The sequence below is a fragment of the Triturus cristatus genome, chromosome 6 (genome assembly GCF_964204655.1).
Source record: "Triturus cristatus chromosome 6, aTriCri1.1, whole genome shotgun sequence".
Taxonomy (NCBI): Eukaryota; Metazoa; Chordata; class Amphibia; order Caudata; family Salamandridae; genus Triturus; species Triturus cristatus.
In genome coordinates, this window is record NC_140589.1 from 668,540,059 (window position 1) to 668,564,890 (window position 24,832).

Consider the following 24,832-nt stretch of genomic DNA (forward strand, 5'->3'; position numbering starts at 1 on the left):
GGTCTAAGATGTTTAAATAATCACAAGAGAGGTATTAATATAAAAGGTGAGGCAAGGTTACAATCTATTCAAGAAATAAGGAATATATGCAATGATATTTTGGTTATCTGGAGGGGCAAGACATATGACGTATTTTAATGAGTATAAGAATTGCTTCCCTTAATGTGTCTGGGCTGAACGATCAGCTGAAAAGACAGCGTGTTGCAGCTGCTCTGAGATTATTGCTGCTGGATTTTCTTTGTTTACAGGAGACACATGTGGAAGGGATACGGGGTCACTTAATTGAACAATCATTAAGTGGGTCGCACACCGCTCGTCATACTAGCAAGTTGCCCCATAGGATTCTGGACAATGAAGTAGCAGCGGCGAGTACACCTATGCTACAAGTGTTGAAAATAAATGCCATCCCTGGACACGTGTTTCGAGGTAGTTGCCTCTCGTCAGCAGGGAGCAGGTCTGTATGTGGGGTGCCGGTAGACTGCCAAAAGTACAAGGTTAAATACCTTTCACGGCGCGCGGGTGCGGGATCCTGACTCGTCAGCCGTGTAGCTCGAGGGAGCCTTTAAAGTCAATCATTAAGTGGGTCGCACACCGCTCGTCATACTAGCAAGTTGCCCCATAGGATTCTGGACAATGAAGTAGCAGCGGCGAGTACACCTATGCTACAAGTGTTGAAAATAAATGCCATCCCTGGACACGTGTTTCGAGGTAGTTGCCTCTCGTCAGCAGGGAGCAGGTCTGTATGTGGGGTGCCGGTAGACTGCCAAAAGTACAAGGTTAAATACCTTTCACGGCGCGCGGGTGCGGGATCCTGACTCGTCAGCCGTGTAGCTCGAGGGAGCCTTTAAAGTCAATCATTAAGTGGGTCGCACACCGCTCGTCATACTCACTTAATTGAACAACTTGGTTTTTCCCTACTTGAATGTTCAAGACAGGGTACTAGGACTAGAGGAGTTGCTATTTTGTCTAAAAGAAGGGATGTTAAGGTTATCAGGAAGAAGGAAGATCAATGGGGAAGATGGGCCTTGATGGAATGTGTAATTAATGATCAAATTATTACTATTGGGTCAGTATATGGATCTACCGAGGATGACCCGGGTGTCTTTGAATTCTTAGATTGAGAGCTGGCTTTATGGCCAGAACCAGTTATTTTGGGGGGGATTTTAATATAAATGGGGTTGGGGGTTTGGGTACGGAGGACGGACAGCGATATAGAGGTAGGAAGAAAAAATTATGTCGAGCAATATTAAACTTGCCGTACCATAATTCTTTAACTGATGCATGGGGACGCCTGAACCCGCTAGATGATGGAATAACTTATTATTCTGCCCCTCAAATGGTGTGTGTTAGGTTGGATTTTTTTTTTATATCAAATTCTTTAATCTCTAAAAGTCAGATTGAGAAGTTTCCCCGATTGGTTTCTGATCACAATCCATTGGTGCTAACACTAAAATCGATAGGAAGCGATAGGCGAGAACGAACTTGGACTTTTGAGAGGAGGTTGCTTAAGGATGATGGCTATGTTAATCATATGAATAACGGGATAACAATTTTTTGGGAAATCAACCGGGGTAGTACCTCCTCAGGTGTGATTTGGGACGCCTTTAAGGCTGGTATTCGGGGTGAGACCTTAAGTTATAGTTTGCATAAACAAAAACAAGAGGAGATTAGAGTTAATAAAATGGTTAAAGTAGCTACTGAGGCAGAGCAGGAGCTGATGCTCGCAGTTCAGGCCGGAGACTCTCCGGATCCGGTGCTTCTCAAAATTTTGTGTATTAAAGCAGATATAAATGAGGGTTTTGCTATAAAAGCAGCCGCGACTTACCTGACTAATAGGGAACAATGCCACAAGCTGAGTGAGCGGGTGGGGCATATTCTTGCAATTCGCACAAGACAAAGAATGGTATCGGGAGAGATTAAAGAAATATCTGATGGTAAAGGAGGTAAATTCACTGACTGAGGAAGTTAGAGAAGTCTTCAGACAGTTCTACGTTAAATTATATAGAGAGGATCAGTTAGTAGATCCCTTAGATATCCAGCGGTTCTTGGGGGGGTCACTCCTCCCACGTTTTCTGATGAAGATAGGGAGGCATTAGATGCATCTTTGAACTCGGAGGAAATTCTCGTGGCACTTAATAGTCTTCCCTCAGGTAAAGCTGCAGGTCCTGACCTAATCCCCATCGAATTTTATAAAACATTTAAAAAATGATTGCGTCCCAATCTGGTTGATACAATCTTACAGGCACAGTTACGAAAATCTGTTCCAGTATCTTGGGCAGGTGCCGATATTGTGGTGATCCCGAAAAAGGGTAAGCCACCCCTGGAACCGGGTTAGTTTAGGCCTATTACTCTCATGATGCTAAAATCTTTTCTAAGGTAATGGCTCTTAGGCTCTGCAAAATAATAGGCCAATTGGTCAGCCCTACACAGCATGGGTTTATCCCAGGGAGGGGAACCACACAGCATGTTCGTAAGTTAATCACTTTATTTGATGCCACGGAAGTCTCAGGAGGTCCTATGGCGGTTATGTTTCTGGATGCAGAAAAGGCATTTGACCGGGTCTCCTGGAACTACCTCTGGGCTGCTTTATCATGGTGTGGTATTGGAGTAGGGTTTATTGGGGCAATCCAGGCACTCTACCAATCTCCTACAGCTCAGCTTAGAATCAATGGAGGGCTTACAGCGGCAGTACAGATTAAACGAGGCACCCGTCAAGGGTGCCCATGCTCCCCATTGTTATTTGCGATCTACATTGATCCGTAAGTTGGAAACAAATGATCAAATTATTCCAAGTAAGATTCAAGGCCAATCGTTTAAAACTCTAGTTTATGCGGACGACATTGCTGTAGTGACTCCTTCCCCAACTAGAGCAATTCTCGAAGTAGAAATAGAGGCTGAGGTGTTCGGTCGGATATCGGGATATGCATTAAATGGCCCTAAGACACAGATTGTTAAGAATAGCCAGGTGCTATGTAACGATGTGCGGGTAGTAAAATCAGCTGGGTATCTCGGTATCGCTATATCAGCAGATCTAGATAGGATAGTAGAGCATAATATTGAGCCTATAATGGTTAAAAGTAAAAAAAAAGATCTAGACAGGATACATAACCTTGCTCTCTCTATTGTTGGGCGTGCTAACGTAGTTAAAATGATCATTTTGCCCAAATTCCTTTATCTATTTAGGACCATTCCATTGAAATTTGAAAATAAATGGTTTATTGCCATTGAACGTCTGATTAATAGATTTATATGGGCACAAGGGAAAACCAGGAAAGCCCTCCGATTTATAACTCTCCCTAGGGATAGGGGAGGATGGGCGGTTCCCAATTTTAAGTTATATTACTGGGCAGCAGCCTTCCAGTATATGATTGGGCTTATGGGAGGAGATCTCGGCCCTTTCCAATCTATGGAAGGGACAGCAGACATCATGCAGTCCAGCAAGAACACCAGTTCTTCTAGGCCCCTTTACTTGCAGAATCTGCCCCAAAGAAGCTTTAGTTTGCCCATAGCAGCTCATACCCATCCTGTGAGGGGCAGGATTAAGTTTTTCCTCCCAGGATGGCAATACATTAAATCAGACAAATGTGTCATCCAAATTGTTCAGCATGGCCACGCCATGCCTCTTCTATCCGCTCTTCCACATCGTACCCCCTCCTGCTTCACTATGGCCAATCAAATGTCGGTGGAGCATCTCTCCATTCCCTCAGGAGGTGTGAGTGTTTCTATCCAAGGGAGCCATGGAGAGGGTCCTAGACTTGGAAAGAGAAGAGAGTTACTGCTTTTGATATTTGCTTGTGCCGTAAAAGGACGAGGACTCCGGTCTATACTTGATCTTCGGTTTCTGAATGACTTAATCTGGAAGGACTAATTGAAGATGCCCAGCCTGGCCCAAATTCTAACCACACTGGACCCAGGAGGCTAGATGGTGCCCTTGGACCTGCAGGACATGTATTTTCATATACCCGTCCTGCAATCCCGTAGGCGTTAACTGAGGTTCAAGGTCATTCAGGATCATTTTCAGTTTACAGTGTGCTCCCCTTTGGCTCACCAATGGCCCTTGTGTGTTCCCAAAGGTGATGGTGGTGGTTGCTGCCTATTTTCATGGGCTGGTGACACCAGTTTTCCCCTAACTCCACGGGTGGCTGTTGAAGGTGGTCTTGCCACAGTTAGTCATGGACCACCTCCAGACTACTAACTTCATTTGGGTTCTCATTTTGCCAAAGTCATACCTGATTCCTTCGCAGAGGCTCCCCTTAATCGCAGCCATGCTGGATGCACTCTGCTTTCAAGCCTTTCCTCTGGACCAACAATGCCAGGGCATTCATACTATGATTCCAATGTTTCAGCCTCTATCCAAGTTCTCACTGAAGATGGCTCAGAGACTTCTTGGTCCACTACTCTCCTGCATCCTGCTTGCCAACCGTGCCAGATGACACATGTCGGTTTAGCAGTCGGACCTGAAATCTCACTTGGGCCCGGACCTAGTCAGATTCTAACTTGGTGTCGGAGGAGATTGCAGTGCTGCTCAGCTGCAGTTGGACCAGCAGCAGACCTCTATCTTTGCCCCACCCAGAATTGACTGTGGTGACTGATGCGTCGCTTCTGGGTTGGGGAGGTCATCTTGGAGAGTGGGAGACGAGAAGACTGGTCTCTGATGGAAATTTGCCTCCACATCAATGTGCTGGAGTTGCAGACGATTCACTTGGTGTTTAAGACATTCCTGCCATTCATCAAGTGACAGCTGTTGCAGGTTCCCACCAGTCAAGACCTCCACCAAGTGCTACTCAACAAGCAGAGCAGAGCGGGGTGTGGTCGTGGGTTTTGTGCCAAGAGGTGGTATGCCTCTGGACCTGGCTTAACCATCAGGCTGCTTCCTTAGTGGTACCTGTTGCAGGCAAAGCTGTTGCACATTTTGTTGTGATGTGTTTCTTAAAAGGTTTTCAGCACCTTCCAAGCAGTCTTTTGTGATGTTATAGTGGGATTTAAATCTGATTCTCACTTTCCTCATGTGTACCCCTTTTGAGCCATTGCAAACTGGTGTTAAGGACTCTAGCTGCGTTCCTGCTGAAGGTGTTGAACAAGTCATAATGCTTCCGACTTTCTTTGCTCAGCCGCATCTCTTGAAAGGGGAAGTGAGACTACATTCATTTAGGCCCCAAGAGGGCACTCAGTTTTTACATTGATCACATCAAAGAACATGACGTGAACAATTAGCTCTTTTTGGGGTTCTCTGGAGCGAAAAAGGGCAAGTTAGTGCAGAAACGGTTCATCTCTTGATGGATAGCCCTCTACATTAAGATCTGCTATGCATTGGCTAAGAAGTAGCCTGTAGAAGGCCTGAAGGCCCACTCGACCAGGGTCATGGCTAATGTACTGCATTGGCACAAGGAGTGCCTCTCATGGATATTTGGCAAGCAAGTTCATTTGCATCAATGCACATGTTCACGAAGAGCAACTGCCCCAACAGTCAGGTCCTTCAATCTGCGCATTTTGCCAGCTTGACCCTGCAGGACTTATTAGTCTGAGCTATTCCACACATCCACCACCTTGGGCAGTACTGCCGCTGTATTTGTTCACAAGGTGCAGAATCTGTGGTTAGGAGTATTCATCAGAAGAACAGGTTACTTAAACTTAGGTGAGGCTCTTTCTGATGGATACCTTATCTAACTGCAGATAAATCCCCACCCTCCCACCTCCCCAATCTGTGATATGGTCTCTTACATCTAAAAAGATCCCAGTCTAGGAATCTGCACACTCAGGCGTTCAGTTTGTTGATGAACTCCAAATCTGAGGGCGCAGAAGCCTTCATAAAAGAAACCACCCAGGCGCGCATGGATGGCACTTGTATACTGTTCCGTTTATCACTTCTGGAGCAGAACTGTGTCGACACAGTCGCACAGCTTCACCTACCAGTAAGCAGGGGCACTGCTCTTAAGTTTTCTGGATCTGAGGAAATTCACAAGGTGTGGAATCCGCTGTTAGCTAGAGTATCCACCAGAAAAAAAACTGTTACCAAAGGTAGTTCTTTTGTTTAAGATGGCAAGCAAGGTACTAGAATTCCAGTTGCCATCAAGTTGGGAGTATAACAAATATTTTTTGACAGGCATTCTACAGAAAAGCCGCCAGCGTCTGAGCCATCGCTGCCATTTAATAATGCTTCACGGATACTCTACCTGGTCGAAACCATGTTTTTCCCTACCTGTTAGTGGGCAGGTTGCCAGCTGTCATAGTCTGGTGCCAGGTGACTTAGATTTTCTCACCAAGCAGCCTACTCCAAAGAGTCTTATTGTACAGGCCTCAACCAGTAAGGTGAACCCTAACTCATTTTCAACCAATCCTCCCCATAGAGGATCAAATTGATTGATTCCTTTGGCAAACTTAAGTTTTCTTCGTCCAGCTTGGCAATGAGATCCATTAACTCTGTCTGTCTGTTGGTCTAATACACAGATAACATTTGGAAGAAGGCCAGCGAGATCTTGCTAGCAATGGCGAGTGATCTTATGGGTCTCTTGGCTCAGACAGAACATGAGGGGCAGGACACAGCCAGGTAGATTATTCTCTCCAGTTTGGATACCATGGATTGCTTTGGCAATGGTGTTGACACCAGCATTGTTATATATATATCTGGATGAGGTCCACCGAATTCTCCAGCTTCTCTAATGGACATGCCCAACAATTCTCTTGAGTTTACCATCAGTGGCACATTCTCAGCCAATGGAGAGCAGGATTCAGCACTTTCTAATGCGTTGGCAATATAGCACATCTGACAGATGGATCTTGCAAATTGTACCAACAGGCTATGCCCTTCCTTTTTCTCTCCCTCCCACCTAATATCTTTCCAGTCCGAGAACTTTTTTTTAGCACAGCATCTGTCCATCCTGCTACATAAGGCACTTTTGTTGCTCTCTAAGAAAACCTACTGAATTTGGAGAAAGATTGGGGTAGTTGTTCCTGCTATTTCCTCATCTCTATCCTGGACCTCTGGCCGCCTTCCTGTGTACAAATTCATACATTCATAATTCTCATCTTGCCTCAGATCATATCTACTTTGGACCCAGGAAATTGAATGATGCCCTTATACTTGCAAGCTTGTATTTTCATATACATGTCCTGCAGACCCACAGGCGTTAACTGTTCAAGGTGAGCCAGAATCACTTTCAGTTTGCTGTACTTCCCTTCGACCGTTCTAGCAACCCTCAAGTATTCATGAAAGTGATTTCAGTGGTCACTACAAACCTTCAGAGGGTGGATATTCCTGTGATCCCATGTCTAGTTGACTGGCTGTTAAAGGTAGGCTTGCCATGGTCCGTCATAGACCACCTCTGAATGATGGTTGAACTCCTATCATCTTTGCAGTATGCCGTAAACAAGCCAAAGTCCTACCTCATTCAATCACAGAAACTTCCTTTAATTGAGCGATTCTGGACATAGTGCAGTTGAAAGCTTTTCCTCTGTTGCAACAAGTCTGGGACGTTACGCTATGATCCTGATGTTTTGGAGTCACTTCTGTATCCAGATGAGGGTAGCTCTGGGGTTTCTAGGCCTCTTATCCATCTTGCATTCTCTTTGCCAGATACACCAGGTAGCACTTGCAAGCCTTGCAGTGGAAGCTGAAATCCCAGTGGTCCCAGCATCTAGGTGCCATTCGGACACCGTCTTGAAAACTATCGGTCAAGATCTGCAGTGGCTGCTGATCAATCACAATTAGCCCCACCACAAGAGCCGACATTGGTGACCGATGCATCAGTACTGTCTTGTGGGATTCTTGCACGAGATGCTGTTCAAAGGACTCTAGTCTCAAGTGGGGGCTGGTTCACATAAACCTACAGGACTTAGGTCCATTATTTTTGGCCCTGAAGGCCTTCATGATGTCAGTCAAGAGTAGGCTGATGCAGGTTGTCAAGGACACCACCACCGCCATGTAGAATTACAGCAAGCAGGGCTCAGTGGGGTTCTGGTTCCTGTACCAGGTGGCTTTGAGTTTCTGGACGTAGCTAGAGTGCCAGGATATCATTCTGGTCGCTATCTACCTCACAGGCTCACTGAATGCTAGAATGGATTAACTGAGCAGATGTCACCTGGAATCTGGGGGTGGGGGCTAGATCTTTTCACCACACGAGCAGTGTCAGCAATTTTGCACGTTTGAGTATCCACAAGAACATCTTTAGAAGCTGCATATCATCTGGAATGGAACAAGGGACTCCTGTACACATTACCACCACTTCCCCTCCAACCTCTAGTTATGAAGAGGATCAAGAATGACTGGGCCTAATTTATCCTGATGACTGGATTGGGCCAGGAGAGTATGATAGCCGGAGCATGAGCATCTGTCTTTTGATCAGGCAGACACTTTGTAAGGACTTTCTGTCTCACCAGCAGGACAAGGTCCTCCGCCCAAATCTATGCGACTTACATTTTCATGCGTGTAGATTGATTGGTGGCAGTTAACTACTTTTGATCTGCTGCTGGAGATGGTAGATTGCATCCTTGCCGCCTGACTACTCTCAGGGAAGTCAATCTACGCAATTCGCTGGGACAAGTTGGTAACCTGGTGTGCTGCCCGGGACATTGACCCCTGACAAGTGAAGCTATTGTATATTATTTTGTTTACTTTGTATTTAGGCCCAGCAAGGCGTTGTATTGGACAGAGTAAAAGATTATTTGTCAGGCCTTTCTATTTTTGAAAGACCAACCGTCTTTGGTCAAATTCCCCATTGTAATCAGAGTTATCAACGGTTTGACACACGTTCCCTCTCAAACAGTTTGTGAAGCCACAGGGGAACCTTCGCTCAGTCTTGACTTCCTCATGTGTACAACTTTTGAGCCTCTGCATAGCTGCTCACTGCATCTCCTAACATTGAAGTTGTTTTTCCACATTGTGATCACCTCAGCTTGGCACATTGATGCCGAGGACTCAGGTGGCCTTCTTTTTAAAAGTTATGACTTCCTTCTACTATGTGCAATCCATCACTTCACCAGTGTTCTTTGCTCCCTTCTCACCTATCAGAAGAGGAGGAGAGACTATATCAGTTGGCCCCCAAAAGGGCTTTAAGCTTTTATGTAGATCGTATCGACACCATTATGGAGCTGACATGCACAAAGAGATCCAGATTGGCCTACCTTCACATACTGATAACTACAAAAAAGTGATGGGTTGAATGCTTAAATTAATCTGGTCCATTGCTAATTTCTTTAGATGTGTCACAACCATGCAGGAATTATCGTTGGTCCTGCTCCAGTAGGAACAGTCTGGCCTGAACTGAAAGCCAGGTCCTCTCTAAACCAGAGCATCAAGGCTAGTTAAGGACTAATTGGACCTCGTTGGGTGGATGATTTGCATATTGCTGCATCTACCCTGAGGTAGCATGTAGGGGCAAAAAAAACATGGACTGGTATGCAGCCCCAAATAATTATCAGAGGCTGAGCTTATTTAGAAAAGTCCAACTATCACTTTTTAGTATTCCTCAGTGCAATGCCCTAAGTGGGAAGGGCATGGCCATATGTAAGCCCCGTCCTCACTGTGCCTCTAAAACCAAGGTGCACTTGACTTAAGAAGGCCTGTAGGAAAGTGCTCTTTTTGACATGGTCACCCATCACTTTTTGCCCTAGTACTGATGCTTTTTTACTGAATGTTTATTGGGGCCCTGCTTAGCAGGCCCCCGTGTCAGTGCTGTTTACCTCAACACAGGTAAATATCTAATTGTAACCCAGTTGGCAAGGACTTTAGCACCCCTGTAAGTCACCAGTAAATGTTTTCTCTGGTACCCAGGGCTTGGGCTGCAGCATGTATTATCCCACCCACAGAGACCCACACAAAAACTGCTCTGCAGCCTGCCATTTCAGGATGTATGAAATGGTGCAGACCATTTTGAAAACACAACATGGCACACTCACTGTGTGCCATGCACACTGCATAAACTATATGTAAGTCACCCCTACAGCAGGCCTTGGTGCCCTAAGGCAGGGTGCATTATATTATATGTGAGGACATATCTGCATGAGCAGATGCCCCTGTGATGTCTGGTTCCATTGCCACGACATTGCAAGCAATCAAGAAGCTATCTTAAGCATATGTACTGGGCACTGGCATCACAAGTTACCAAGCTACATAATGGCTTCACTAAAAACAATGGTGTTTGGTATCAAACACCTTGTCTTAATAAATCCACACTGATGCCAGTGTTGGATTTATTATGCCATGCACCCAGAGGCCACCTTAGAGGTAACCCCTGAAACCTATCAGTCTTTTTGTGTGCTGGCTGGCTGACTGAACTCCCAGCCTTCCACCACAGATGAATTTCTGACCCCTTGCTTGGGAGAGCAACACTCTCAGAGGTCCGAAACAATGCCAGCTCTGGCGGGAGGTGCTATTGATTTAGCATATCAAGGCCAGAGGCTTCAAGGCCTCTGCCGCCTTTGATATGTGACCCCGGCTTCCTGCAGTCCTTGAGAAAGCCACCCCCTGCCCTGGGGCCCATTTGGCACCAGAGCAGGTGGGAAAGTTAGCTAGTCAGTAGGCATGTTGCAATATCAGGCTAGGCACACCCCTAAGATGGGCCACCTGAATTGGACACTCGAAGAAGGGTTTCACCATCTTTCTTTTGGTGACACTAGGAAGTCTGGCTCGGGTTTATGCCCACTCTCCACAGAAAATGGTCCTATAGTGGATGTAGTCACCCCAGGCGTAAGTAGCCCATTTGCTACTACCTTACACCCCCCTCACACCCCTAAATTCAGTATTTAGGTGGCCCCCTGACATCAGGAACTCTGATATGACTACCTGGGAACCGAAGAAGGACAGAAGAAAGCAGTCACCACGAGAACTGAGGACTTACCCTGAACTTGGCACTGAACCCTGCCTTGCTCTTGGTGCCTCGACAATTGCACCGACCAAGCTTGTCCAAAAGCTGTGCACCCTTCCAAGCCAATGGAGGATTGTCCAGCGCTTCAACAACAATGCAGCATGTCCTTTGGTGAGGAGGAGGAGCTGCAGGCACCGACCACACTTGCCGACTATCGGGTCCCCCGAAGGAACATCTCGCCAGGAAGAAGTCCTTGCTGCTCCAGGAGGTCATATCCATCTCCATGTTGAGTTTGGAGATGCCAGGCCCTCCAGGAGTCGCCCAGCACTAATATCCTGGGTGCAGGATCATTTGCTACAGCCAAGGCTCGTGTGTCCAATCCAGACACTACCGAAGCCAAAGCCTATCTGCAGACAAGGGACTCTAGGATCACCGAGGCCAACACTTATAGTGTCGCCGCTGTCCTATTTTCTCTCCCTGGGACTTGAACTTAGTCCTCACTGTTTTGATGTGCACCCCTTAAGAGCCGCAGCACAGTTTCTCATCACCATTACAACGTGAACAGCCTAGAAAGCAACTCAGTGCATATTGGTGGCTCTTATATTCGGTACCATTCATCACTTCCAGAACGGAACGGTGTTGGAGTGGTGCTGCACTATGTCACCTGCCGTTGCTCAGTACTACTGGTTTTAAAGTTACCAGATCCAGTCTGACACCTGGGTAGTATTCATGAGATGAGAAATCTGTGGTTAGATAAAGTGGTCATTAGAAAGATTGTTACTGAAGGTAATTAATCTGTTCATTCAAGCAGCTCTGAGGCTGATTTACATATGGCCAGGTCTAATCTGAGGGGACATGTTGAGCAAAATAAACATAGTCAGGTATGTGTTCTGAGTCATTACCAGTGGCCGAGATTAATATTACAGCCATACATTTTTGTATCCCTTCCACATTGGTTAGTCAATCACCCTGCCTGTATTTTTACTCCTTAAAAGGGAAAGAGATACTCAATCACCTCTATCCTTAGAAGGCACCCAAGCTTTTACATGGACCGCAGAATGGACCATCATCTGGATGATTTTCTGTTTGTCGGTTACTTTTTTGAAGGTAACGTTTAAGACTTACTTTTTTCAGAGTGTGACTACAAGTGTGCACCCCCCTCCTGGATCCAGGATACCTTGTCTAAACATCTACACGCTGCTAGTTAGATTGTCTGAGGGCATGGATGGAAAATGATACAAGAAACTGATGTGAGTTCTCAGGGGTTTTGCTTATATGTGGCTCTACCCCATCACTTTCATGATGGTACGGCGCCACAGAGGATCACTCATTACCAGCGCACAGAAGCATTGCTTAAGAAGTCTCCATATCCAAAGGTGACAAAAGTGTGTTACCCTTCCTGTTATGGTTTGGTGATGCTACTGTAGGTTCTATTAGGGTGAAATGGTGTTGCTATGCAGAAACACTTTACAGTACAGATGAAAAAAATCCAGTAAACTACCTGATGGGAAGATCATACGTCACAAAACAAAGTAGGAGAAAAAAAGACCTTTGTATACCTATACTTATGAAAGCGATAAATCAAATCAAACTCGAAAACAAAATAAAAGTATTTCTGCTCTTTGATCAAATATTCATGGTCTGTTGGTTTTTTGCATCCTATTTCTCTGAAACGTATTACTGCCCTTAATATCGAGTAATTAGTCATTCTATTAGGATGTGTACGTCTTTGTTCTTTGTAGCAATTGTTTATTTTTTTAACTTTTACAGAGGTGATTACCGGACAGGGAAGCGTCTCAATATGCGCAAGGTTATTCCATACATTGCTAGCCAATTTCGAAAAGACAAGATATGGCTGCGGAGGACCAAGCCCAGCAAACGCCAGTATCAGATTTGTTTGGCTATAGATGATTCCTCTAGCATGGTAGACAACCACTCCAAACAGGTAAGATGCAACTTGCGCATTTATTTATACATTTGCCTTATGCTACTCTCATATAGAACCAAAAGATTACCTGGTTGTGCTAAATTTCTAAGGATAGTTTTGTTTTCACATTAAACTAATATTCTTCCCAGTCTCAATGTTTGGGAACTTAGTCTGCTTTTTTACTTGCCTGGATAAAAAATTTTTAAATGGCTTAACTAAAACTGTGACGCTTGGGTATCAAACCTCTTTGTCGTCTGCCCAGCCAGTCTGCCTATTTCAGTTTGCATTTCTGTACATACCAGAAATGTTCTTCTTCCCCTCCTCCCCATCTGCACCTTGTGGTGTTAAACCACATTTATTTTATGCTGACTCAGTTTTTCTTCAGACCTTCATCTCTTTTATTCTTTTGAAGGAAGTTGGGACAATTTGCCCAACCCAGGCTCACAACCAACAGCGTAACTGGTTGCCACTGCAGCCATACCTTAAACTGTTCATGGAATGCAGAGGTTTAACGTCCATTTAAATACATACAGTATGTTTTAACAGTCCCATTTAGATTGGCTTCTTTACAAAAATTGTACTTGTAGCCAGCATCACCAGAGGTGATATTTCAAAAGAAAACATAGACTTTGATCAATAACTTCCTCACACAAGCTGAAGAGTCATTGTAGGAGAGTAGGGTCTGCTTTCTATGTTCACCCCCACTTTTTGCTTTTGCTTCACTGGTTTTCAACTTAGATATGGCTGTGGGCCTGCTAATCAGACCCACAGCCCAGCTGTTCTCTCTCTAAACTAATACTATGTACTTTAGGTGCATAACCCAATTGGATAGGATCACCTTATTGGCCCCTGTACAGTGTACCTTAGGTACCCAGGGCATAGGTGTACCCTAGGCCTACCAGGGGCTGCAGCATGTATTATGCCACCCCTGGCCTGGCCTTCCATTATGACACAACTGGCTGATCACTCAGCTGGGGCAAGGTCGTGTAATCACCCTTTGCTTAGGTGTAGTATTCCTATACCTACCTTATATATAGACACATGTGTACCTATCAGCCACTCCCATGGCAGGCCTTAACAATCCTGGAGGCAGAGTGCTTGGTAACATGTGAGATGGGGCTCTAGCATGAGCTGAGCCTGTCTGCAGCTTTCGGAACCATGTCCTTATAGCTGTTCTATGATATAGCCTACCATATACTCTTAAAGTACCTTATAATCTTAAACGGTTATGGTAACTATGGTTTGGCTTCATCGAAACATGTCGTGTAAGGTGTCTAACACTTTGGAATAATACCCCCATACCATTTCTGGCAATGAGGATATTATTCCTCCCTTCTAGAGGGAGAAGACATGTTGAAACCTACTTACCCGGCTAAAGTTAACCAGAGCCCCAGCATCACAAAATGGATGCTGCTGCCACAGACACAAGTCTGACCTCCTGCTGCTGGGAGTCCTTCCAGCGAGGGAGGCTTGGACAATAGGTTTCCTGCCTCGGGAGGTGCGAGCACCACCATAGACAGGATTTAGTGTATTTGGGCAGGGAGGGTTGAGGGAAACGAGACACTGTCTGGGGCACACAAGGTGTCCCATGCATAGTCCAGTTCAAACCGGTGCTGGGGCACTCCAGCCCCAGCTCTGGCGCGAAACTGGACAAAGGAAAGGGGCTGTAGCCACTCCCCTTCCTGGTCCCACCCATATGAGGGACCTTGCAGGTAGCCCAGCCCACTAGCCCAGTATATTAGTAGCTAGTTGGGCCCTGCTAAATTAGATTAACCTGAATCTGCAACTTGAACAGAAACTCTGGACCTTCGACATTCGACCTCAGGAAGAAGACTGAAGAAATCTCCCTTGTGGCCAAGGAGTGACCACCCTGGGCAACCAGGCACCATCCAGCGACCGCTGCTTGCTTTGCGACTGAATCCTACAAGGGACGACTGCAGAGACTGACCAGCGCCGAGACTTCCAGACACCTCTGAACCAGATCCACATCTCCAGCGAAGCTGAGACCCGTGGAGGCGACGAGGGACGTGGGACCGGCGACTTGGAAAAAGTGGCTAGTAACTGACTAGCGCGACTTCCGAGACTCCCTCGAGGCTGTGCTTGGGGAATTGAGAAGCCCCACTCCCGAGCACCATCTGCAAAGAAGACCAGCTCCCCACACTTCACGTGTTCTGCGTGGGGCCCTTCTGCACCTGTGTTGCTCGACGTGTTGTCCGGTTGCTGGCCCATTGGCTAGTAGCCTCTGCGACGACGAACCTTTGTTTTCATCTTGCTGGTCCGGCTCCTCCAGACTGGCACCCGCTCCTCTGTGAAAGAGAAGCACCCCAGACCTTCCTGGTGTGCACCAGAAGCAAGTCCTCCATTCTGCGTGGGTTCCGCTTGCCAAGGCTTGTTGGGTCCTTACTCGACTTCGCCGCCGCCGACAGCAAGAGCCTTCGTGGGACAGCTCACCTCCTGGTCCTGGTCATCCTCGACGTCTCCTGGTACCCATGGTTGCTGCGACAAGCTTCACCTCTTCACCTGCATCTCCACGACATCGCCTGGTTCCTGGCTGGTGACCTAGACGCTGTCCCTTCTGCTTGCAGGTTCCTTCCTTCTTGATCCCCACCTTGGGATCCACCGGACACTCTTCACTGACTGCCTGTCAGCAACTTTCCTTCAGGCATCCATAGAAGTCCACGACGAAACACGACGCAAGTTCACACCTATGCACCCGCAGCCTGTGGGCTAGGTAACTTGGGTACTTCGGTGCTCACAAGGGCATTGACTATCCTAGGGTCTAGTTTCCGAGTCTCGACTTTCTAGCTATACCAGAAGTGTCCTAAAACTGCTTATTTCTAACTGCTAGTGATTCTATCGACTTTTACGCATTACGCGTGAGTGTTTCCACTCTGCACCTGAATCCCGTGGGCCTCCCATTTCCTAACTGTTGGTAGTATAGTGTAGCCCCAGCGATGGCCTAGGCCTATCCTCTGTTCGTGACAGTGGTCCTTATACCATTCAGAGTTTAGCCTAAGACTGCTCTTGTCCATGCTACCACTAGGATAGCTGGTCTATAAGGTTGACTTTACAACCAATCACCATAAGGGTTGTTTGGACTGATACAGGTGTACACTAGCATTAGTGACATCATATATCAGGCCAACTTCTCACAGTCATGATACTAGATGGTGTGCCTCAGTTGCCAAATGTTCCAGATTCTAATCAGAAAGCTACATCAACATTTTATGGGGCCTCCTACTTTTGATTCACAGTTGAAAGGAGTTAATTTAGATTTGATTAACACTAATTAGCGCTAAATCAGCCAGACCAAAGAATGTCTTGGAAATGGTCGTAGGCTGTCTGAAAACATGCTAAATTGACCAGGTTCAACGGAGCCGCTGGGAGGCAAGACATAGGAGAGGCAGTGTCCTTGGAGTATGTGTGACTATAGGCACCCTTCCCACCCGTTTTAAGGCTCATGGGGCATTATCTCCTTAGGGATCAAATTACAAAGTAGTATACCTATTTAGGTATTGTATACTGTGCATGGCTATTTGGCATGCTCACCACGTAGTAATAACTACATGTATATACACTACTTTCTCAGACACCCCTATTTTTTAGATACCTTATTGACATCGCTCCTTATTATATAGTGAGTGTAGAAGGGATCCTCTTGATCCTGAAGAAGAAGCCAGGGGAGGGCTTCGAAACATGTTGACAGACATAGGAGGGACTGCTTATTGAGGCAATATACCTCCAACCCCTTTCTTTCTCCACTTTTAATAATACCAGCTCAAAGGAATATTAAAGTTTTTTAGTCCAAAGAGCCAGGTATTTTTTAATTCACTCTCTCATCCACTCTTGACCCTTACACTCACACTCCTACACGACAGTCTTGTGTTTTCAGAAATAGTGCTCCCACGTAGTCGTAGGTTGTAGCACGCCTCGTCCCGCAGCGGGGTAGGAAGACCCCTATGATGAAGCATGACAACAAGGGCCCTTTTGGTGTGTGGGGGGTATTTTAACAAAACGGTGTGTTTTCCACCATTGTAGGAAACACACGTAGTCTGGGAGGACATGGTTAAACCTCAATCTGAGGGTGGAGCTTTATGTTTTCGATACATTGACTAGAGAAGGACACATCCATCTCAATTGCTCCTAAGAGCATTGCCTCTACACTCCCCTTTTTTTTTTTTTTAAATTGACCATTAACCCAGAAGACAGATGGTTTCTGGATACAGAGTAAATTCCAGTGCCTGCTGCCACTCTGTCAAACCCCAAGCAACTGTCTCACCATAGTGATCTTGCATTGAGCAGGATAGTTGAAACTCTGAATGAAAGAATAAGGCAATCATCATTAAGCTCTCCGAAGTCTATCATGTGCTAGCAAAAATCATGGAAACATTTGTGTTGCTCCACTTATACTAAATTAAACAAATGGCATTCACACCATAGTGTCCAGAAAGAGCTCTGACCTGTTTGTTACTTTGCTTAGAAATATAAATAGAGAACACTAAAAGAAGATGCTGTTCTGATAATTATAACCACAGATTCCTCACCTTAGAATACTCCCTATGTGCCACACTGGCTCTGGAAAACGTTTCTCTAGCAATGCTTCTGCAAATCATGCAACAAGTGTGCCTTTAAGGAGTTGTGTGGCATTCTGTGCTGTGGCTGTGCAACCTCACCGTGGAATACACTCATGAAACGGACTTGGGTCTAGTCAGGCTTGTTTGCTAAACCTTATCTCACTCCCTGGGTAGTTGTGGCTTCGAGCAGTCAGGCTTAAACAAAGTAACTAGTGCAAAGCATTTAAGACTATTTTTGGTAATTTTTAGACACCAAAATAAACAAAATCCACCGGAGGGTACCAGAGTTATGAAGTTTTAAAAGAAATTGTAAATCTCAGTTTTTCACTGGTTGATAACTGTAAAGTATGAACATTGTAAAACGTTTAAAGAGTTTAGTTTGGCTACTCCGGCCTTCTTTGGGTGACCAGTTCTGACAGGGGTAAGGTCAGAGAGGCTACTAAGGAGTAGTTGGACAGTTACCTTGCTACCCAAGCAGCCTCCTGTGCTATTCCAGACTCAGTGGGCGGACCACCACAGACTTTAATAGAGTGGTCCTGATGCAAGGGATACAGGATGCTGTGGATCCTTTGTGGTCAACGGGTGTTTTTTCTAGGGTTACTCCACGGTCCAGTTAGGGTGACTTTGGCCAGAGAGGTCTTCGTTCCTCAAAGTTCCTTTGGTCCAGCAAGAGTCCAGTGCTTACTGGACCACTTGTCTCTGGCCAGAATGAACTTCTTCAGTTTTTGTGGCCCTAGAGCAGTAACAGGAAGTCAGCCAACTGACTCTTGAAGTTCACCTTTTCTGTTTAGGGCTTGTGAGCGACATTTCCACAAGCCAGTTGCTATATTTATGCCCAGAAAGTGCCATTGGGGGATGTGGTGGTCACTAGCAAATGGGATAGTAGGAATTTTTTTGCCTGATAACAACTTTGTGTGATGCGTGGCATCTAGTTATCTCAGTGCACTATTCTGCCCACTCCCAAAATGGCAGAACTCCTCACCTGGTATGTGGAGCTTGGTAGCCCAACCTAGAGGCATGGCCACCAGAGGGCTACACGCCCACAAACAAAACTGTTTGGCAGCTGATCTCCCCTCTCTGTCCTTGACGTCAGCCCGTCTGCTTGAACAAGAGAGCAGTCCCTCTTGTGTGTGTCCACCATTTACCCTTCAAAGGTGGCTTCCCCTTTGAATCTCGTCTTTTGTGCTCATAGGTGGCTTCCTGCCAGGAGAGGTGACAACTCTTCTGACAGCGTGCCTCAATTGTTCAAGCTCCTGAGAATCGTTCAGACCTCTCCGCAGAAGGGCAGAAGTTTGTCTGGTGGGCAGCATCAGCAAATGTCAACTAGTAAACTTGGGCAATATAGTGGCAGCTTGCTAAAATGTTTTTGATATCTAGAAATAACATTAGTAGTCCTAACGAGAAGTTAGCACCACTGAGTGCTCAGCGTGTAACCCTGTATTCACCAATGGGGCTACTAGCCGTCCCACAGTAAAAAAGACAATGTGGGTCCTTTACTGTTAGGACATATAAAAACTTGTCCTGCTTTTTAATATACAGTACAATGCCTTATGACTCAATAGGCCTGCTGTAGGAGTGACATATATATTTAAAAAGGAGGTGTGGGCTTTTTAATTAGTTTAAAAGGCAACGCTGCTCCTGGATGAAGTCAACTTCACAGTCGAAGTCCTCGGGTAAGTCAAAATCAAAGTCCAAATTTAAGCGCAAAAAAACGAAGCTGGACTCAACCCCATCTTATAACTCTCTTTGCCAAGAGGAGTTTGTCTCCCTCCTGATCTTCGGTTATGGAGCCAGTTCCACAATTGATGGTAGTGTACCCCAAATTTACTAGGCCATCAGCAACAGTGCAGGAAATTGAAGCATTTAAGGAGGTCATGCTTCGAGCTTCCTCTGGCATGCCTTTGGGGACCCAGCATCTGCAGGGGCTCCATTCAGGTTACTGCTGGCAGATCCGTGTTCAGCGCTGTCTAACCCCCCCTTAACCTATTACAGGCCTGAATCAACGCCTGTACAGATTTTTTTGCCCAGTTCAATGACCTGTGCCTGTCCTTGCCTTGTTGATCATTCTTATGTCTGACTCCGAACTGATTTCACCCCAAGCCTGACCAAAGTCATGCCACAAAATTACTAAAACACAACCAGTTGATATACAGCCTGACTCTGATGCAGTTCCTCTACGAGGGCAGATATGCACCAATAGAGGGGCCACTCGCTTTTTGGCTCTGATTCTGCACCAATGGGAAAGAGTCAATTAATTGAAGTAGTAGTAGTAATGAGAGTGGTGGGACAGAGAACCGGGAGGAAAAAATCGTGCTTGATTTGACCCCAACCAAGGAGGGGGGGGGGGGGGGGATAGTCCGGGGAAGATGAGTGTAGAAGTGCTTAAGTGTGGGTTAATTAATGCATGCTCACTGGTGAAACATGCACTGGAACCGGAAAAGATTTTTAATCAATCCCTGTCTACTGACAGGGTACCATCCGCTTGTAAAAAAAGAAGAAAAAAAATAGTTAGGCCATTTTTAAAGAAGACACTGTCTGATCTTAATGACCCTAGGAACTACTGCCCAATTTCCCAACTCCCCTGCTCGGTAAAGATCATGGAGAAATATATCAACCAAACACTAGCTAGCTATTTAGAAGATCATGTTGTGCTAGAACCTGAGCAAACGGGCATTAGACCAGCCCATGGTATGGAAACACCGCTAATCCTGGCAATGGATGAACTGAGGATGCTGGTTTACAAGAGGTCAGGTTGCAGTTCTGATATTAGATTTATCAGCTGCATTAGATACTGTCAACCACCAAATACTACTTAGCAGACTGAAAGAGATGGGGGTTGAAGGCACCTTTTTGAAGTGGGTTGAGTCTTAACCCTCGAATAGACATCAGGCAATCTCCCTTCTTCCATTCCAATCAGAGTTTAAGGAAACTACACATCGAGTACCCAAAGGATCAGCCTTGAGACCCATCCTTTTTAATATTTATCTACATCCACTACTGATTCTGATTAAATCCATTGGGATTTCATTTATAAATTCTGCAGATGACAACCAGCTGATTGCGTCCCTAGATAATAACAGCACGACCCAGATAGAATACATTCCTGCCTAACAGAGAGAGCAAACCGGAACACACTATAATTTAATGGTAGTAAGACAGAGTTTCTGTGTTGGTCCCCGACCAAAGTGCCATATTCTCTCCTGAGCAACTTTTGGCCCTTGACCAGTGCTCAGAATCATAAAACAACTCAGTCAGTAATTTAGAGGTTTATATAGGGATGAGAAATTATCCATGGAAACCCACATTAATAAAACAGCGGCTACCTGCCATGGACTGATGAGAAACCTAAGAAAGATTGTTCCACTATTACCACAGAGAGCGGGAAGCTAGTAGTGCAATGTACAGTTCTTAGCAGAATCTACTACTGCAATGTGCTTCTACTTGGATTCCCAGATTATCTACTTAAAAGGTTAGACTGGTTACAAGTGGTGGCTGCTAACCTGGAACGGAAAAAATCTAGGTCTGACTCTGCTTAGAGCAGTTTGAGAAAGCTTGAAAGCTTGACCTACTATCAGTCAGAGAAAGAAGTATTTTTAAAGTAATTTGTGGGGTTCATATAGCCATCAGTGGAACAGGGCCTACTCTGCTACAAAGGAAATTCTATCATTATATACCTCAGAGGCTTCTTCGGTCTTCATTAGCTAACGTAGTCTGTGTGCCACGTTTCATGGAAACCAGGCCTGGTGGTAGATCCTTTCAGGTCAAGACATCTCAGATATGGAATAATCTGTCAAAGTCCCCCACAGCTAATGGAAATTAGATCATCTTTAGGAAGAACCTAAAAACATGCATCTTTCCCAAGTAGAGGTTTCTAAGCCAACATACCTTGCAGTTTTACGAAGGTTTAAAGAGTTTCAGGCAGCTGCTAGCGCCAAGATACCGGTCAGGTGAACAATTCACTTTACAAATGTTTGTTATTAATAGTGTTCCCAGCAAGATACCATTAAAATTTCGAGAGAGACTGCTCACGATCTGCAGAGGTGGCTAATTGACCAGCGGCAGGTCCCTCTCTCTTCCCCATCCAGAGGTGGCATTGGTCATACACATATCTGAAAGAGACACGTTAGTGATAGATTCCTTACCTTAGAATATCCCCAGGCGTCAGACAGGATTTGGAAAGTTTTCGTCAGCAGTACCCCTGCGCATCGGTAGGCATTGTCGTACGGGTCCGCGTATGTCGCTGGCGTCGTAGCCGTCGAGATGACTCCGTCAGAGCTACTTAGACGCGCGCGCTGACGTCATTTCATTCTTTTTCCGCGCAGCAGCGCACAACCAAGAGAGATTGGTTTCTGACAACTTTTTTTGTCGTGTACTCGACTCCTGGTGCCATAGGGATGCCCGGGTTTAAGTCCTGTAGGGCCTGCTGTCGAAACATGTCCTTATCGGACCCTCACAACGTGTGTCTCTTCTGCTTGGGGCACGCCCATGACCCCAAGGCGTTCCCCGATTGTCAGGCCATGACGCCGAAAGCTTTGCGGGAGCGTACCCGAAAGTTGTTGGAGGTCCGGCAATCTGTTCCACGCCAATCGAGGTCCCGATCCCGTGGGAGGTCGAGGGACCGGTCGCGGAGCCATCAGCATCGCTCATCGGAATCAGGGACAGGTAAGTCTAGGCGCAATAAAAAGTCAAAGAAGCGGCGTCGCTCTACCTCTACCCCTCGCGGGACGCGGTGGAGGAGGCGGGCGGTAACTCCCCCGCGGCTCCGTTGTTGCCTGCGGCCTACCCACCCTTTCCGGGCCCGCACACGACTTCGGACGAGGTGCAGGCCATCTGATAGAGACTACTGCCACAGATTACTTAACATAGAATTATCCCCAGGCGTGAGACTGGACCTGGAAAACTTTCTTGCCCAGCAACTCTGCACGTCGGGGGGCGGTACCACGCGACTCCGCCCGACGTCCTCCGCGGGCTTGACGTCAGCGAGGTCACATAAGCCCCACCCTGGCGTGCTGACGTCAGTTTTCTTCTTTTCCGCGTACAACGCGGATCCAGATCGTGTTCCTGGCCTGTTTCAGGCCTTGTTTTCCCACTTTTAAGCGTTTTTCTTGAGAACAGTGTGTGAATGCCTTTGGACTTTAAGACATGCTCGTCTTGCGCGCGCCAGATGTCGGCGACGGATCCTCACCTCATCTGCATGTGGTGTTTGGTGGAGCACCACGACTCCACGGACTGCGAGGCATGTCAGCAAATGAAGCCGAAGTCCCGGCGGGAGCGCCGGATGAAGCACCTTTCGGCGCGCATGTCCCGGTCGGCGTCGGCGCCACGCCCGTCCACCGCGGAAGGCTTCAAGACCCGCCGCTTCCGTCTCCGACATCGTCCCTCTCCCAGGCCGCAAGGGCATCGCTCACTGATTGGTAAGTGTCGCAGTTTGTGCCCGAGGCCCAGTCCCTGGCCTGTTGGGGGCGTGGGTTCTCCGCGAGTGGTGCGGCCCCGCGCGTCGCCACCCTATCCGCAATTCCCCAGCTTGGGGGCGACCAGATCGCAGATGGTGGCCTATGCAGCGGCCTTGCAAACCTCTTTCGCTCTTCCCTCTTCTCCTTCTCTTCCTTGGACGTCTGTGGATTCCTTGCCACGTGCTGGGACTTCTTCGGCATCGCCTGCGGCTCCGGCGCTGACCGGTTCGGCTCCAGGTTCTGAAGTGGTGGGGCCGTCGGGGTGTGGCCCGTCGGGGTTCCCTCCTTCGGACCACGGCGCCTCTGCCTCGCCGCAAACCCCCATGGGGGTCCCTGTGGTGTCGTGGGAGGTTGCCGGGGATCGGGGCGTGTCCTCGAGTCCCCCTTGGTCCTCTGGGCAGGCGGCGGCCTTGTCCAAGGCCGAGGTGACGCCGCTCAGGTGCCGGTGGCTGCTGGCCCTGGCGGCACCGCAGGGGTTGGGGCGTGTCCCCGGGCCCCTCTCGTCCCTCCACGCCGGCGGCTGCCGCGTCGGACATCGAGTCGATGCCTTTTCGGCGCTGTTCTTTATCCGCCCTGGCTTCGACCCAGCCTCGGTCTCCTGCGCCGCACTTTGTGGCGGAGGTCGTTCCGGCATACCCTTCGGAGCCGGTCGAGCTTGACCTGACGGCGGTAGCAGACTCTACTGCACCGGGCCAGCGCCAGGTCGTTGATTCGTCTTCTGACGCCCCCTCTTCTCCAGAGGTTCGGCGGTTGTTGGTTTTATCTTCTCCGGAGACGGGTCGCCGCGTCGTGGCTTTTTTCCCTACGTCCTCTAAGGACGGCTCTTCACCGTCACCGCGCCCGCAGTCTTCGCCGGAGGCACCTCAGGTTCCCCATTCATCGGTCCACCTTCCCCCTTTCTAGGCTTGGCCTTTCCTTCCCCCGGTTGGACTAGGGGACGGCCGACTTAGCTTGCAGCCGTAGCCCACAGAGGAACTGCTTTCCCCGCCGCGGGGCCCTACGTAGGCGGGTGCTGCCTTCGCTCAGGCTGTTTCCACAGCTGCAGGAATCTTGCGCATGGGGGATCCAGCTGCCCTTTTCCCCACAGATCATCTGCTGGAGGTCCTCCATCAGCGTTCTGGTGGTCGGGAGCTGCTTCTTCCCTTCGAGGCTTCGCTCCACACTTCTCTTTTGAGGGCGTGGTGTCAGCCTGCCACAGGGGACCCGGTGCCCCAGCCACTTCTGCACTGCCACCGTCCTGCACCGCATGATACTGTCTGTCTTTCCTTCCACCCCTCTACTAGGGGCCCTCTTTTACAGACTGCCTTTCCCTCCCTGCCATCGGTGTTGTCTCCCCCGTCACGGGAGGCCTGCTGGTTGGATTCCTGGGGGCGCAATATCTTCGCCTCCACCAGTGCGGCTTTGCGGGCCCTTAACACTCTGTGTTTGGGCTAGGTCCACTTCTTGCTTGTGGGATTCGGCGGAGTCCCTTATGTCTGCCGCTTCTCAGGAGGGTGCCTGTGTTGATCTGAGGCACCATGTGTTGGATGGCCGGGAGCTGGCGGCATTTATTCTTCGCTCGGCTCTGGACATTTCGGAGGTGCTTGGTCGTACCATGGCTTCTTCAGTGGCCCTTCGTCGCCATGCCTGGCTACAAGATAGTGTGTTCCCTGAGAACGTTAGAGAACGGCTGGTTGACCTTCCCTTTGATGGCGCTCTTTTGTTCCACACCCCTGCGGATTCTGCCATTCAGAGGTTTCTTGCGGGGCTTCGTCCTCCTCCTCCTCCCCCTCAGTGACCTGTAAGTCAGTCTGTGTTTTGGGAGGTGTTCTTCCGTTATTTTCCTGGGGCCTTGTAGCGAGTAGCCCTGGTTGTGTGTTCTGTGTGGTTGATGTGCCTTCAGGTCCTTTTGTTGGGACTTTGGTGCTGTTGGCTGCTGGTCTGGCCCTCTTTTGACATGTGGTTTTGGCTGTTGGTAAGCTGTGTAGGCCCTGAGATTAGGACTTGTGTGTATTCTATATTGGCTGATTGGCAAGCCGTCTGCGGTTTTCTCTGCCAGTCTTCTGTTTGTCCTCTGCTGCAGAAAACTTTTCCTAA

The 24,832-nt window shown here is 47.6% G+C and overlaps 1 protein-coding gene across 1 annotated transcript in view; it reads left to right on the top strand.

Moving 5' to 3' along the window:
• MDN1 (midasin AAA ATPase 1) overlaps positions 1-24,832 on the top strand; it is a 2,002,810-nt gene that overhangs the window by 1,900,162 nt on the left and 77,816 nt on the right. The window contains exon 97 of the mRNA XM_085611158.1: positions 12,573-12,747. Within this exon, the coding sequence (XP_085467284.1) occupies positions 12,573-12,747 (175 nt within the window). The remainder of the gene's footprint in view (positions 1-12,572; positions 12,748-24,832) is intronic.